Source organism: Lissotriton vulgaris, chromosome 1_2, assembly GCF_964263255.1.
Source record: "Lissotriton vulgaris chromosome 1_2, aLisVul1.2, whole genome shotgun sequence".
Taxonomy (NCBI): Eukaryota; Metazoa; Chordata; class Amphibia; order Caudata; family Salamandridae; genus Lissotriton; species Lissotriton vulgaris.
Window position 1 is genome coordinate 295,685,292 of NC_141686.1, and position 13,869 is coordinate 295,699,160.

Below are 13,869 nucleotides of genomic sequence, written 5' to 3' on the forward strand. Positions count from 1 at the left end.
TCACTCTGCCCATCATAATGGACCTCCTGAATGCCTCTATCTCCTCCGGCACGGTCCCGCCTGGATGGAAAAGGGCCATTGTTAAAGCACTGCTGAAGAAACCCAGTTTGGACCCATTAGACTTCAGCAACTATCGGCCAATCTCCCTGCTTCCCTAGCTGAGCAAGGTGTTGGAGAAATACATCAACAGCCTTCTGGTCACCTTCCTAGAAACCAACCAACTGCTAGACCCCACCCAGACAGGCTTCCGACCCAAGCACGGAACCGAGACCGCCCTCCTCAAGGTCACCGAAGAATCCAGAAAAATCTTGGACCAAGGAGGATCAGTGGCAGTGATCCTCCTTGACCTCAGCGCGGCCTTTGACACGGTCAGCCACGACATCCTGCTTAACCGTCTGTCTAATGTAGGCGTCAAGCACCAGGCTTGGCTATGGTTCGAGTCCTTCCTGAAAGACAGATCCTTTCAGGTTTTCGACGGTGAATCAGTATCTACCAGCAGACCTTTAAGGTGCGGAGTCCCACAAGGCTCCGCTTTAAGCCCGGCGCTATTTAACATTTATATGAGGCCACTGGCTGAGGTTGTTCGTCCGTATGGAGTTAAGATCATCTATGCGGACGACACCCAGCTGGTGGTCTCACTGGCGCATGAGGCCAACATCCCCATGAGCGGGGGACTCTGTAAATGCCTTGAGGAAGTAAAAATCTGGATGTCTTCCTCATCACTCAAGCTAAACAGGGACAAGACGGAGCTGATGCTTCTAGGTCCCGCGAATCCTAGCTCCTTCAATTCCCTGTGGCCACCCTGTCTGTGTACCCCCCCATCACCCAAGGACAACATCAAGAGTCTTGGGGTGTGGCTCGATAAATCCCTGTCATTCGACACACAAGCCACCAAACTGTCTGCCACCTGTTTTGGCCTTCTTAAAATGCTCAAAAAAATTCTTCATCTTTAACCTATGGAGGCAAAACAAGAGGCCATCCAGGGTCTGATCCAGTCCCACCTGGACTTCAATAACGTCCTATACCTCGCTGCACCAGACTACACATTGCGGAGACTTCAAACAGTGCAGAACTGTGCAGCTCGGACACTGCTCCAGCTCCCACGCCGACAATCCGTCAGAGCTAGTCTGACCAGTCTACACTGGCTGCCAGTCCGCCAAAGAATACACTTCAAAGCCTTGTGTATTGCCCACTTGGCTTTCTGGGACAAAGGCCCAATCATCACCCGCGACCTTATCTCTCACTACCATCCAAGCAGAAACCTACGGTCAAACCAGACATTTTTGGCCACCGAACCCAGAATAAAAAGAGCCAGAGCAGGCGGTAGGACCTTCACCCATAACGCTTCCAAGCTATGGAACGCCCTTCCCCTACAGCTGAGAGCTAATTCCAATCTTACCTCATTCCGGAAACAGCTCAAGACTCTCCTTTTCAACTCCCCACAATAATTCTGGTAACTACCCCCGCCTCCGCCTATACATCTGTCGGTCCCTTACCGCTTGGACGTCCACGGGCATCAATCGCGCTTAATAAATCCACATACAAATACAAAATACAAATACAAAGATGATACTAAACACGGAAAATGCAACTTGTGTAAGGAAGGAAATATCTGGGGCACACAATTTTAGATGGTGAAGTCAGACCAATAATCTACTTTATCAGCCATCAAGCTTTCTATACCTTTCAGTACAATCATTCGGCTTCTTACTCAGGTGTTTGTGAATACTAATTATGATGTGCAGGTTCCTCCCATGAGTACCTCTGATCGGAGCCCTTGTGAAAAAAAATACTTTATATGTGAGATCTCAGCAAATTACAATATGTGTATACTCCTAAGTGCAAGGTTAGTCAGGCACATGCGCTCTTTCAGTGAAAACAAAGAATGTGTGGGAATGAAAGCTACCAGTGGCACTGGCTTGAGGTTCCTACTATCCAAGACTCTTAATTTGCTTGATTTCTAAACAATGAATGTAAAACATGTTAAGGTAATCCAAGTCCGCAATTTAGTTCCCATTTTTAAAGTGTTTTACTTAATCTTCCATTCCCTAAGAGTGTTTGTTCTTTCTTGTCTGTTGTATTTGGGACATATTACGCTAATATAATGCATACATGTACCCCTTTCAGAGGGCTCTGTCACGTTTAAAACTCAAGTCTCAATTTCAGAAAGAAACATTTTTCAATATTTAGAAGCAAAACATTGCTACTGATTTATGTAGCAGAGCTGACAACGGTTGACAAAGCCATTACTTCTTGCATGTGTATGTCAGTTGTGTTATAATTCTGAAGGCAACAACAAATCACAGAGAAGCAGCAAAATACCACTTGGTAAATACACTACGGAATAAACATTCATAGCTTACATGTTAAGCCACGCCTTTAATTGCAGAGGCCACACCCCTTTCAGAGACCCTCTAGTTTTTTCACCCGACTGCCCTACGCTAGAGAGCAGCTATAGGAGGTGGAAAGCAGTCAGAGGAAATGCTATAGAAGCCAGCCATAGGAGGAAGAGACCTGCATACTAAAGAGAACAGTCATAGGAAGTAGAAGCAGTCAGACTTGCAGACCGGAGGAAGAAGGAAGTCACAGGGAGTGCTGAAACCCCACTCCCAGGATATACAGAGAGGTCCGGAGGCAGTTAGGAGGCAAACTGTGCTACAGGGAGCAGCTGCGAAAGTGAAGTAAGAGTAGGGACACACCTCGGTATTGGAAAGACTAGATGCATTCGATAAAATGTGCAGTGAAACATGCGAACAGTTAGTGCAAAGCACTGCAAGAGGGAGCAGCCAGGGAGGAGCCAGTCAGAGAATGGAGAGTGCAGCATAAGTACATGCAGCGACGATACAATCAGAGCACCTAGAGTGCAGCCAAGGGATGGGCAGTCCCATACAAATAAAGAGACAAGTCACAACACAGGTAAGCTGCAGGGGGGACCGAAAGAAAGTAAAAAAAAAAAAAAAACAACAACTAGGAACCATAAACAGACCACTGCTCGGTCAAGAGTAGCCAGTGAAGTCAGACAAAGACATAGCAGGCGAAGAGAGCGGCAGTCTCATTCCCTAACTAGAGCGCTGCCAAACACACAGAGCCCCAGAGGGAGCAGAAAACAAAGGGAGCGCCCAGGGTAAAGAGACAGCTGCGACAAGGCACGTAATGACCAACACTTAATAGAGTATGCAGTCAGTGCGGCCACTTATTAAACATGAGACAATATGTACAAGGAAACGCTGAACGTGTCTGCAAACCAGCCATAAGGGTTAGACACACACGCTGGCCCCCGTCAAGAAAGCAGCCAGTTGGGTCGCCTCAGACACCAATCAAATACGGCAGCCAATAAAGCAACACTATCGTTAAGTGAGTGAGGGCCTCTCGCACCCTGATGAGACCAGCCCTCGCCATGTCGAATATGCGAGAGGCAGGGGGGGTTCCAGAGACCTTGGTTTTACTGGGAATGAAGCCAAGGGAGGCACGGGCGCTGCCATCGGAGAGCAAGCACTGTGTCTGCCTCTGCGCTCCCTGGGGTGCTGCAGAGCGCGCCTGGTGCAGCTGAAAGGGACAAGACTCACAGGACAAAGAGATCTTACCTTATCCCTCTTCGGCCAGTGCACGATGGGCAGCCCCGTCAAGGCGAGCTTCTTGGGGTCGTTGGCGTGTTCCTCCAGCAACTTCTGAAAAAGGCCAATACAGTAGGGTGAGAGGAGGCATTAGCACCCTGACGTCACTGCACATCACTGCTCATGTCTAAGCCTCTCTATGGGGACAGCAGCCTTCCGCCTGTGATAACTACTCTCCCTGCCATCTGCCTCAACACGTGAAGTCACTTCGAGCACTGAGGCGGCCCCCGTGCAGGCCACAAGCTGCAGACAGGGCCGAGTCCAGCCCCATTTCCTCCACGCAGAGCGGCGACTGCTGACCACCCCCGTCTGCCCCTCTCCGCAGACCACAAGCCGATGACAGGAACCGCACCCAGCCGGTGCCAGGCCCGCCCCATAACCTCAACGCAGAGCTGCATCACACGCCGCAGACACTGGGCACGAGTGCCAGGCGCAGGAGCCCTGCTGCACAGCTGAATCACGCGCCCGCCCCGAAGAGAGGAACAGTTTACACTGGAGCGCCTGGCTTCAGAGCTAGAATCACACGTCTGACCCCAGGGGCGGAGGCAAGGCTGCTGCCTTACCCTGGCGCTCCTGGCTTCAGAGCTCGAATCACACGTCTGGCCCCCAGGGGCGCAGGCAAGGCAGCTGCCTTACCCTGGCGCTCCTGACTTCAGAGCTCGAATCACACGTCTGGCCCCCAGGGGCGCAGGCAAGGCTGCCGCCTTACCCTGGAGCTCCTGGCTTCAGAGCTAGAATCACACGTCTGACCCCCAGGGGCGCAGGCAAGGCAGCTGCCTTACCCTGGAGCTCCTGGCTTCAGAGCTAGAATCACCCGTCTGTCCCCAGGAGCGCAGGCATGGCTGCTGTCTTACCCTGGAGCTCCTGGCTTCAGAGCTAGAATCACACGTCTGACCCCAGGCAAGGCTGCTGCCTTACCTGGAAGCTCCTGCTTCAGAGCTAGAATCACACGTCTGACCCCAGGGGCGCAGGCAAGGCTGCTGCCTTACCCTGGAGCTCCTGGCTTCAGAGCTAGAATCACACGTCTGACCCCAGGGGCGCAGGCAAGGCTGCTGCCTTACCCTGGAGCTCCTGGCTTCAGAGCTAGAATCACACGTCTGACCCCCCCAGGGGCGCAGGCAAGGCTGCTGCCTTAACATGCAGCTCCTGCTTCAGAGCTAGAATCACACGTCTGACCCCCAGGGGCGCAGGCTAGGGGAGAGGGGCAGCAAGGCAGGCTATGGGAAAAGTGCAGGCTAGGGAGAGGGAGGGCAGGCTAGGTGAGAAGGAGGGCAGCGGGCAGGCTAGGTAAGAGGGAGGGCAGGCTATGGGAGAGGGAGGGCAGCATGGCAGGCTAGGGGAGAGGCAGGGCAGGCGAGAGGGAGGGCAGCAGGACAGGCTAGGGGAGTGATGGGCAGCAGGACAGGCTAGAAGAGAGAGGGGCAGCAGGACAGGCTAGAAGAGAGAGGGGCAGCAGGACAGGCTAGGGGAGAGAGAGGGCAGGCTAGGGGAAAAGTGCAGCAGGCTAGGAGATTGAGGGGCAGCGGGCAGGGGGCAGCGGGCAGGCTAGGGCAGGGGGCAGCAGGGCAGGCTAGGACAGGGGGCAGCAGGGCAGGCTGGGGGAGAGAGAGGGCAGGCTAGGGGAAAAGTGCAGCAGGCTAGGAGATTGAGGGGCAGCGGGCAGGGGGCAGCGGGCAGGCTGGGGCTGAGGGGCAGCATGGCAGGCTAGGGAGAAGGGAGGGCAGCAGGGCAGGCTAGGGGCAGCATGGTAGGCTAGGGGCAGCAGGGCAGTCTAGGGGCAGTAGGGCAGGCTGAGGGGGAGTGAGGGGCTGCAGGAGGGGGAGTGAGGGGCTGCAGGGGGGAGAGAGGGCAGGCTAGAGCCTTACACTGGAGCTCCCGGGCTTGAATCACAAGCCTGTCCCCGGGGAGAGGTGCCTTACCTAGGTCTCGGGGCCGCAGTCCCGCCCCCAGCTCGGGGGAGGGCAGTGTCTTCGCCCCAGCAGAGGCGCTCCGCCGCAGGCTCGCAGCACACACTTCCCGGCTCCGACAATGAAGAGCAGCGAGCCTGATCCGGCTCCGCTCCCATCCCATCCCCCACGCACACACGGCCAACTCCCAGCAGTGCATTGCAGCGGAAGAGGAACAAGCTGAGGCCCGCCCCTGACCGGCGTCGCGAGCCGGGGCGGGGTCAGGAGCCCGTGGAGGCACCGCCCACGGCTGCCGCCACGAGGCGAGGGGGCGGAGTCATCAGCATGGGCGCAGCCTCCAGGAGCAGCAGGACTGCTATGAGATCAGCAGGCCCCGCCCACAGCTGGGAGGGCGGGCTCGGAACCCAAGGAGGCCCCGCCCTCAGCCGACGCTGTGGGGGTGGGACAAACAGCAGAACTGAGGAAGGCCCCGCCCACAGCTGGCCACAAGCCGAGGATGACTAGCAGAAGGAAGGGGAAGTCCCGCCCTCCGCTGTCAGACGAGCCCTGTCACAGGGAGGAGCGACGCCTCCTGAGGCAACAGCAGTCCTCGAGCGCCGGCCACCCCGCCCACAGCAGACGCCTAGAATAGGCGGCTCCGCCCACCGCTGGAATCACTTGCGGAGGGCGGAGCCAACAGGAGGGCGAGCGTTTTATCTAGATGCGCACCAAAGCACTCAGGGTCAGAAGGCCCCGCCCATACCCAGCACTGCGCGCTGTGGGGGCGGGATCAACAGCAGCACCCGGGAGGACCCGCCTACTGCCGAGGGGCGGAGTCAACAGCATGGATCCAGAGACCCCGCCCATTGCTGGTGCTGAGAGGGCGGGGCCAGTAATACTTTATAGAACACCGGCTCTTCCGGGCGGAGTCAAGAGCACTGCGGCGGGGCCTGGCGAGCCCCGGGGGGCGCGGGGCCTCGAAGAGTACAGCCCCACCCCCTGGACGCTCTCCCTGCCTCCCATTGACAGGGGCACCCGCCTCTGCAGACACCATGACTCAGCACAAACCAGCCGCCTGCAGCGTCACTCCACAGACCAGCAACAGGGACAGACTGACACACCAGCAGCAGGGACAGACAGACTCTAACACCAGCAGCTCCTGACCTGAAGCCTGCGCCCACCATGCTCATCCCACAGCAGCACCCTGCAGCCACCCTCCACAGACCAGCAGCAGGGACAGACGGACTGTCACACCAGCAGCAGGGACAGACGGACTGTCACACCAGCAGCAGCTCTTGACCTGAAGCCTGCGCCCACCATGCTCATCCCACAGCAGCACCCTGCAGCCACCCTCCACAGACCAGCAGCAGGGACAGACAGACACACAGCAGCAGCAGGGACAGACGGACTGTCACACCAGCAGCAGCTCCTGACCTGAAGCCTGCGCCCACCATGACCATTCCACAGCAGCACCCTGCAGCCACCCTCCACAGACCAGCAGCAGGGACAGACAGACACACAGCAGCAGCAGGGACAGACTGACTGTCACACCAGCAGCAGACCTGACCTGAAGCCTGTGCCCACCATGACCACCCCACAGCAGCACCTTGCAGCCAAACCTGCAGCGGCAGCAACCTGACCACACCGCATGGACAGACACGAAACGTGCCGGTGCTAAGCATCTAGACCTCATGCACGCATTCTCGCTTCACACCATTTACGAGCAAGTCACACCACACTGCCTGTTCTAAGCCAGCGGTCTATCCCATATGACCAGGGCCACTGAAGAATGCGGCAAGAAATGGCACATTATAAAATAACATATAACACTGTCTGGGCATTAGGTGGAGAGGCCTCATTAGTGATATCAAATATAGCAATAAGCAACAGAAAGGTCATCCGTCAACCTTTGCAAAAGGCCTTCCACTGCAAGGCAACATGTATCGCTCAGTTTTTAGTAACTTTTGAACTGTTTGCGTTAGAAACATTTTTTTGGGGTTTAATCTGCAGATTATGCAGCCGTTTATGTATTATGTGGCGAACACACACACACACATATATATATATATATATATATCACAGCAGCTGCATAATTCCACTGGCCTTGCATATGGTACACCTAAGCAAGCGGGCAACTTGACCTACACTAACCCCACCCTAAGGCGGCAGCCTATCCACACTGCCTACCCTCAAGCCGCCATCTAGTTCTCACCTTGCCAGGCCTAGTGCCTCCGCCAAGCAACCTTCTACAAACAGGTCTTCCCTAAACAAGCAACCTAACTCACACTTTATTTTCCCTATCTTTACTCCGCTTATTAGTCCGCAACAATCACTATGCTTCAATACATTCCTGCCCCCAAAAGGTGCCTACTACATCCAGTGGCCCTTGAGCACATTGCTACAACAAGTACTGTCTGCATCATGCGCCCTCAGCTATTTGTTTCACATCGTGCTTGACCCAAGAACCATATCTGTGTCCAACAAACATAATGCCCCAATGTATGCCAATACCATATGTTACACTGTTCTGTTAACTCTTTCTGGTAGCTACACCATCTAACTACAGATTACTCACCTTTAAACTATCCCCAGGCACTAAATTGGATCCAGAGAACTTTCTGTTCCTGCACACTAGCGGGTGGTGCTGTGCAGCTCCACAATGGCTGCTTACAACGCCCAAAGTGACGGAGAAGAGCAAGCCCGGTGAGCTGACATTTGTTCCTAATCTTTCTTCCCTTCCCTGCCCTCAGACACGCAGTGTATTAACAAGTGATAGTGGCATAGTGCAGACCGTTTTAGACGTTAAAGAGGCATTCAGGGGAGTTAGTAGGGCAGCTAGTAATCCGTTATTAGAGTACCCAACGGACTGCTACCAAAATAAGGAACTTGTTCTTCTGAAGGCGGTTTCTAACCGCAGATGCCACCTCTTTAGTATAGATACCAAAACAGTACTTCCCAAAGGTGTAGATTCTGGGGATTGGACTCATACCAAAATATCTTGCAGGACCAAGAAAGCAAAGCGGTTTTGTCAGACCGGGCTGTCAAAGCAATAGTGCATCATAAACACATGCACCAAAATATATGTAACAGCTTGGCAGACATCCAGAACAGGCACCCTGTGCCAATATACTTGTAGCAGCTTTGGCCGTGGGGAAATTTGCTTTCAGGCTGTAGAAGGACTGCTTTTTGGCCAGTGCGTAGCAGATCTTACTGCAGAGGATAACTGAAGAAGACTATCAGTCTTGGCAGGGTCTTATTTTTTGGGGCACTGGAGGACTTTTGGCTGGGTGGCGACTGCCAGTGACATATCAGTGACAGCAATTGATTAGACTGTCTGCTGTACCACTAGTTGTGAAGGGTGGTTTTGCCAATAGGCTAAACACTTCGAATAAATAGCCTCTTAATTTCCTATACTAGTGGCGTCAATAACCCCAAAGAGTGTGCCGTGGATGAATCTCTACAGGTCGGAATCAGCCTTTCACATATACATTGGAGGCGCTGGCACATTTCTAGAAAATCCAGTCAATTTAATTCATGTGGGCCTTCTGAGCACATCACTGGTGTCAACCAGCCCTTCCAAGGCAAACAGTAGTATCAAGGCCTGCACAGATAATGTATTTGCAGAGCGCGACAGCTGCCCCAGCGACGAGGCGTCCTGGCGCGAAGAACCATATCATAACCAACTGAGAGGGGAGAGAAAGGAGGCCTACAGGGGGGGGGGGGGGGGGGGGGGGGGGGGGGGGGAGAGGTGAGTTTTAATAGCTTTTCGAAAAGCTGATAGGTTGTTGAGGCTGTGGAGGGGAAGGGAGTTCCATAGCTTTGCCCCCAGCAGTCTGAATGATCGTCCGCCGATGCGACAGAACTTAGTGTGGGGGACCAGGACTAGGTGTTGCCCTCTAGAGCGGAGGTTGCATTGGGAGTTGTAGGGCGTTAACAGCGGGCGTAGGAGTTCGGGGCCCTTAGTTTTCAGAATTTTAAAGGCAATGGTGAGGGCCTTGAATTGGATGCGGGCTTCCACGGGCAGCCAGTGAAGTCTGTGAATGGTAGCTCTCGCAGAGCACCTTCTAGGCAGGCCTACTATTGCCCTGGCCGCAGAATTCTGTATACGTTGAAATCTCTTGGTTTCAGCCTTGTTAGCGCCTAGCAACAGGACACTCGCGTAGTCCAGCCGGGCAAGGATGGTCGATTGTACAATGAGTTGCCGCGTTTTAGGGTCGAAGAAGCCTAGAATGGGATTGAGGCTTCTCAGTAGTCCAATACACGTCGCGGCTACTCTTTTGGTGTGGGACTGGAAATTTAGCGCCGAGTCCAGCCATACTCCTAGGTTTTTTGCCAGAGTTTTAGGGGGAAGGGCTGGGCCCAGTGAGGGGGGCCACCATAGGTCACTCCAGCTGTTGGGGTTCTTGCCCAGGAGCAGCACCTCGGTTTTTCCAGCATTGGGTTGCAGGCAATTTGCAGTCATCCAATTGGCGACGGCGGCCAGTCCATCCCTGAATCTAGTGGCGCCTCATTGAGGGTGATAACCAACTGTGTGTCGTCGGCGTACGACACCATTGTGAGATCCCACTTTTTGGCTACTTCCGCCAGAGGCTGCATATATAAATTAAAAAGGGATGGACTGAGGGCAGAGCCCTGTGGGACTCCTTGTCCTATAGCTTGAGGATGGGAGATAAATGGGGGAGCTGACACCCGGAAGGACCTATTCGTGAGGAACGATCGGAACCATTCCAGTGCCAAGTCTTGGATCCCAATATTTTCCAGGCGTCTTAGAAGGATGTCATGGGAGACCGTATCAAAGGCCGCGCTGAGATCGAGCAGTATCAGCGCAGCACTTTGACCGGTGTCTATGATTTTCCGCAAATGCTCCGTGGAGGAGAGGAGAGCGGACTCCGTACTATGGCCCGGCCTGAACCCGTGTTGGGAGGGGTCCAGGATGTTATTTTCCACCATGTGGTCATTTAGTACGTTGTTCGCGTGGGCCTCTGCTAGTTTGGCCACCCAGGGGAGCAGTGAGACGGGCCGGTAGTTCTCCGGTTTGGTGGGGTCTAGGGTGGGTTTCTTTATGATGGGAGTGACCCAGGCCTGTTTCCAGCAGATGGGTACTGTGGCCGTGGCGAAGGAGAGATTGAGGAGTGAGGTCAAAGATGGGAGGAAGAACTCCAAAGCTCCCAGAAAATGGACTGGTCTCATAGGATCTGCAGGGGCTCCGGATTTCACCTTCCTGCCAAATTTGGCTAGCTCCTCGTGAGAGATAGCTGGCAGGCAGGTGAGCCTGGAGCCCTCGAAAGGGGCGTTGGTGGAGTTGATGTACTCTGGGGGGTTATGTGTGAAGGAATTATAGATTTTCCTCACCTTTTCAGTGAAGAAAGTGGCGAGGTCTTCGCACTGCTGAGTGGAAGAGATGTGAGATGCAGGCTTGTCGCCGTTTTGAAGTTTTTGGACGATTTTGAAAATGGTTTTCGTGGGGTTGGGGCTTGCTCTGATCTCATTAGCGTAGAAGGCTGCACGAGCTGTGCGTATAGCTTTGTGGTATGCTTTGAGCACAACCAGGTATGAGTTTTTTTTCCTCGTGCTTGTAGTCTTTCCTCCAGTGTCGTTCCGCTCTCTTACATTCTTTTCTCAGTATTTTCAAATTCTCGTCGTACCAAGGGTTACGTCCTTTAGTCCGCTTGGCCGGTATAATAGCATCCAGTCCCTTGGTGATCCACTCCTGGAAGGCAGCATACGACGTGTCAATGTCGTTTGTACCCTCAAAGTTAGGTTCGCCTAGGCTGGCCGCGAGGTCTATTTTATGGAGTTTGTGCCAGGGTCGTTTCAGGCAGGAGGCGGGTGCCTTTTTATCGGGTGGGGAAGCGATCAGGATTGAAAATGTGACCAGAGAGTGATCAGTCCAGGCCATGGGCTTGGGAGAGTCAGCTCTGGCTTCTGGGATGTTGGTAAAGACCGGGTCAAGTATGTGACCAGCGACATGCATGGGAGATTGTACTAGAGGGGTCAGCTGCAGGGCTGATAAGTCCGCTAGAAAATTGCTGATATTAGTGTCCGAGGTGTCGTCTAGGTGAAGGTTAAGGTCCCCTAAGATTGTAAAGTTAGCGGAGTTAGTGATCAGAGCGTGGGCTGTCTCTAGGAACTCCTCTATGAATTTCGAGGAAGGCCCCGGGGGTCTGTAGATAAAAAGGCCAGAAAGGGAGCAGTGAGGGCTCGTGGAGATTTTAAAACGCGCACATTCACTGCCAGTAATGTTTTCCTTTAGGAAAGAGCAAGTGAAGGAAGTTCTATAGATGGCGGCAATGCCGCCTCCTCTCCAGTCTCTATTAATGTAGGTCATGGAGAACCCATCCGGTAGCGTTAGATTGGGGATGCTGGTTAGATCATCTCTAAGCCAGGTTTCACATAAAAACATAATGTCTGGGTTCTCGTCTATTAGAAGCGTTCTTACCTCCGCATGGTGTTTGACCAAGGATCTGACGTTGAGCTGAGAGATAGTGAGTGAAGCTTGGTTCCATCTGGTAGCTTTGTGGCTCAGTAAGCGTGGCTCTGGTATAGCCAAATTACAGCCCTTACATTGAAGAGCGGTTCGTCCAATGCATCCCTCTAATATGTCACATCGTGGTTCTGGGTTGAGTGACCAGAGTAGGTTCCTGTCGTATACGTATGCTGACTGTGGTTTTTGTGCAGGGGGTCTGGCGAGAGGCGAGGACCTGGCGATGACTGGCTTGCCTTAGGCGCGCCTTCGGCCATTATGTATTGTCTAAGCCAAAGAAGATCTGTGGTCCTCGGGGACCACCTTCAAAATCTTACTAGCCATGTCTCACAGAGCATGCGCGTTCCTGCCCAACAATCAAAACACACTTATTCACCTCAGGGCCAGATTTGCCAAAGAAAATATTTTTTTGCAAAATTGGGAGGAGCTGTCAGGAAGTCATTAGGATTCACCCTACTAGTCGAGGCCTGCACAATGAGGCTCAGGTGGAGTGTGTATTCAGGAAGGCTTCATCACTAGTTGCAGGGTCTATGTCACAGGGCTATTAGCCAGCTAACTCATGGGCAATACCAAGGCTTCGACCATGTAGCCAGCGAGGCATCAGTCATAGAAATATTGCAAGGTAGGAAGGACTCTGACAAAGTCGACCCTGACTGAAGAATTTCTGTCAATACATTTATTTTTGCCTCAATGGAGGGAAAAAGCAGATCTAGCAGCTGCTCTACAGACTACTGATGTAACCTAAGTGCTTTCTTCTATTGGAGGTCCATGTGGCAAGACAAGATCTGCTTCAGGGCAGATGGATAGCCTTTATTGATCCAAGAATATTGCATTTTCAGTAGAGTATGAGGGGAGTAATCCATCACCCTCCACCTCAGTGTCACATGGGACCCTGAGTGTTTCTTGTATAGGGACAGGCTCAGAGCCAAAGAGAATGGAGCCTCTGCCGAGAGTTATCGCGGAAGAAGTCAAACATTTTATTTGCGTAGGTAGTTAAAACCATTGCAACACAGGTATCAAAAATTCTTAAAACATCCTTATAAAACACTTAAACTAGGTCCTAAAATAGAAAATTCATTATGAAGAACCTCAGCAAAGCTGGATAGAGTGCTTTCCTTTTTTCACTATCTGTAGTCCTTGTCTCTATGTTAGGAAGCTCTAGTCCTGTTCAGCCGGTTACTGCGATTGTCCCATGGGCTCTGCTTGCTCAACAATGTGCTATAGAAACACGGGTTAACCCAATAAGTCGCTGGGACCTGGATAAGTTAATGATGCAAACAAAGTGGTCCCAGATACAAAAGCAAATGAGCTAAGATTAAATAATATCTCAACTAAATACAAGGAAAGTCTCACAACATTGTTTTTAATCACAACGTGTACAAATATTCAATAAAAACACTGTTCATAAATTACATCAATATTTGATCATAGATGGTGCCCCTAACAGAAGGGAAAGGGAGGGATAGTGATGTGGAAGGTGTGGGAAAACTAGACAAGTGACAAAACAGTGTTCGATTTGACCTCAATGTAAAATTACTAACAATTAATTGACAAAGGCTAATGATCAAAATTCATAAATTAATAGAGCAAACTCATGCCTAAAAAACCAAGTCCACAAATGGTATATGGGGAAGAAGGCTGAGGATGGAGAAAGTGTTGACGTTTCGACCCAATTTGATGCAGGCGTAGGATAGGGCCTTGCTAGAGGGTCTTCATCAGGACAGGGATACAGGAGGGGCAGTGGATCTGCACAAACAATTAATAATTTTAATTGCGGTCGGAATGATCCATTTAACTCATAAAATGTACACTATTGATGGTCAAAAAGGGAAAGCATTACCAGGGAAACACAGAAGATGAGACCAAGGTGATGTGAGAATACTCA

At 52.3% G+C, this 13,869-nt stretch overlaps 1 protein-coding gene across 3 annotated transcripts in view; it reads right to left on the reverse strand.

The window, feature by feature from the left end:
• KDM2A (lysine demethylase 2A) overlaps nt 1–13,869 on the reverse strand; it is a 939,997-nt gene that overhangs the window by 304,756 nt on the left and 621,372 nt on the right. For all 3 annotated transcript variants that reach the window (XM_086953271.1, XM_086953272.1, XM_086953273.1), the window contains one exon: nt 3,585–3,668. In XM_086953271.1, the coding sequence (XP_086809397.1) occupies nt 3,585–3,668 (84 nt within the window). The remainder of the gene's footprint in view (nt 1–3,584; nt 3,669–13,869) is intronic.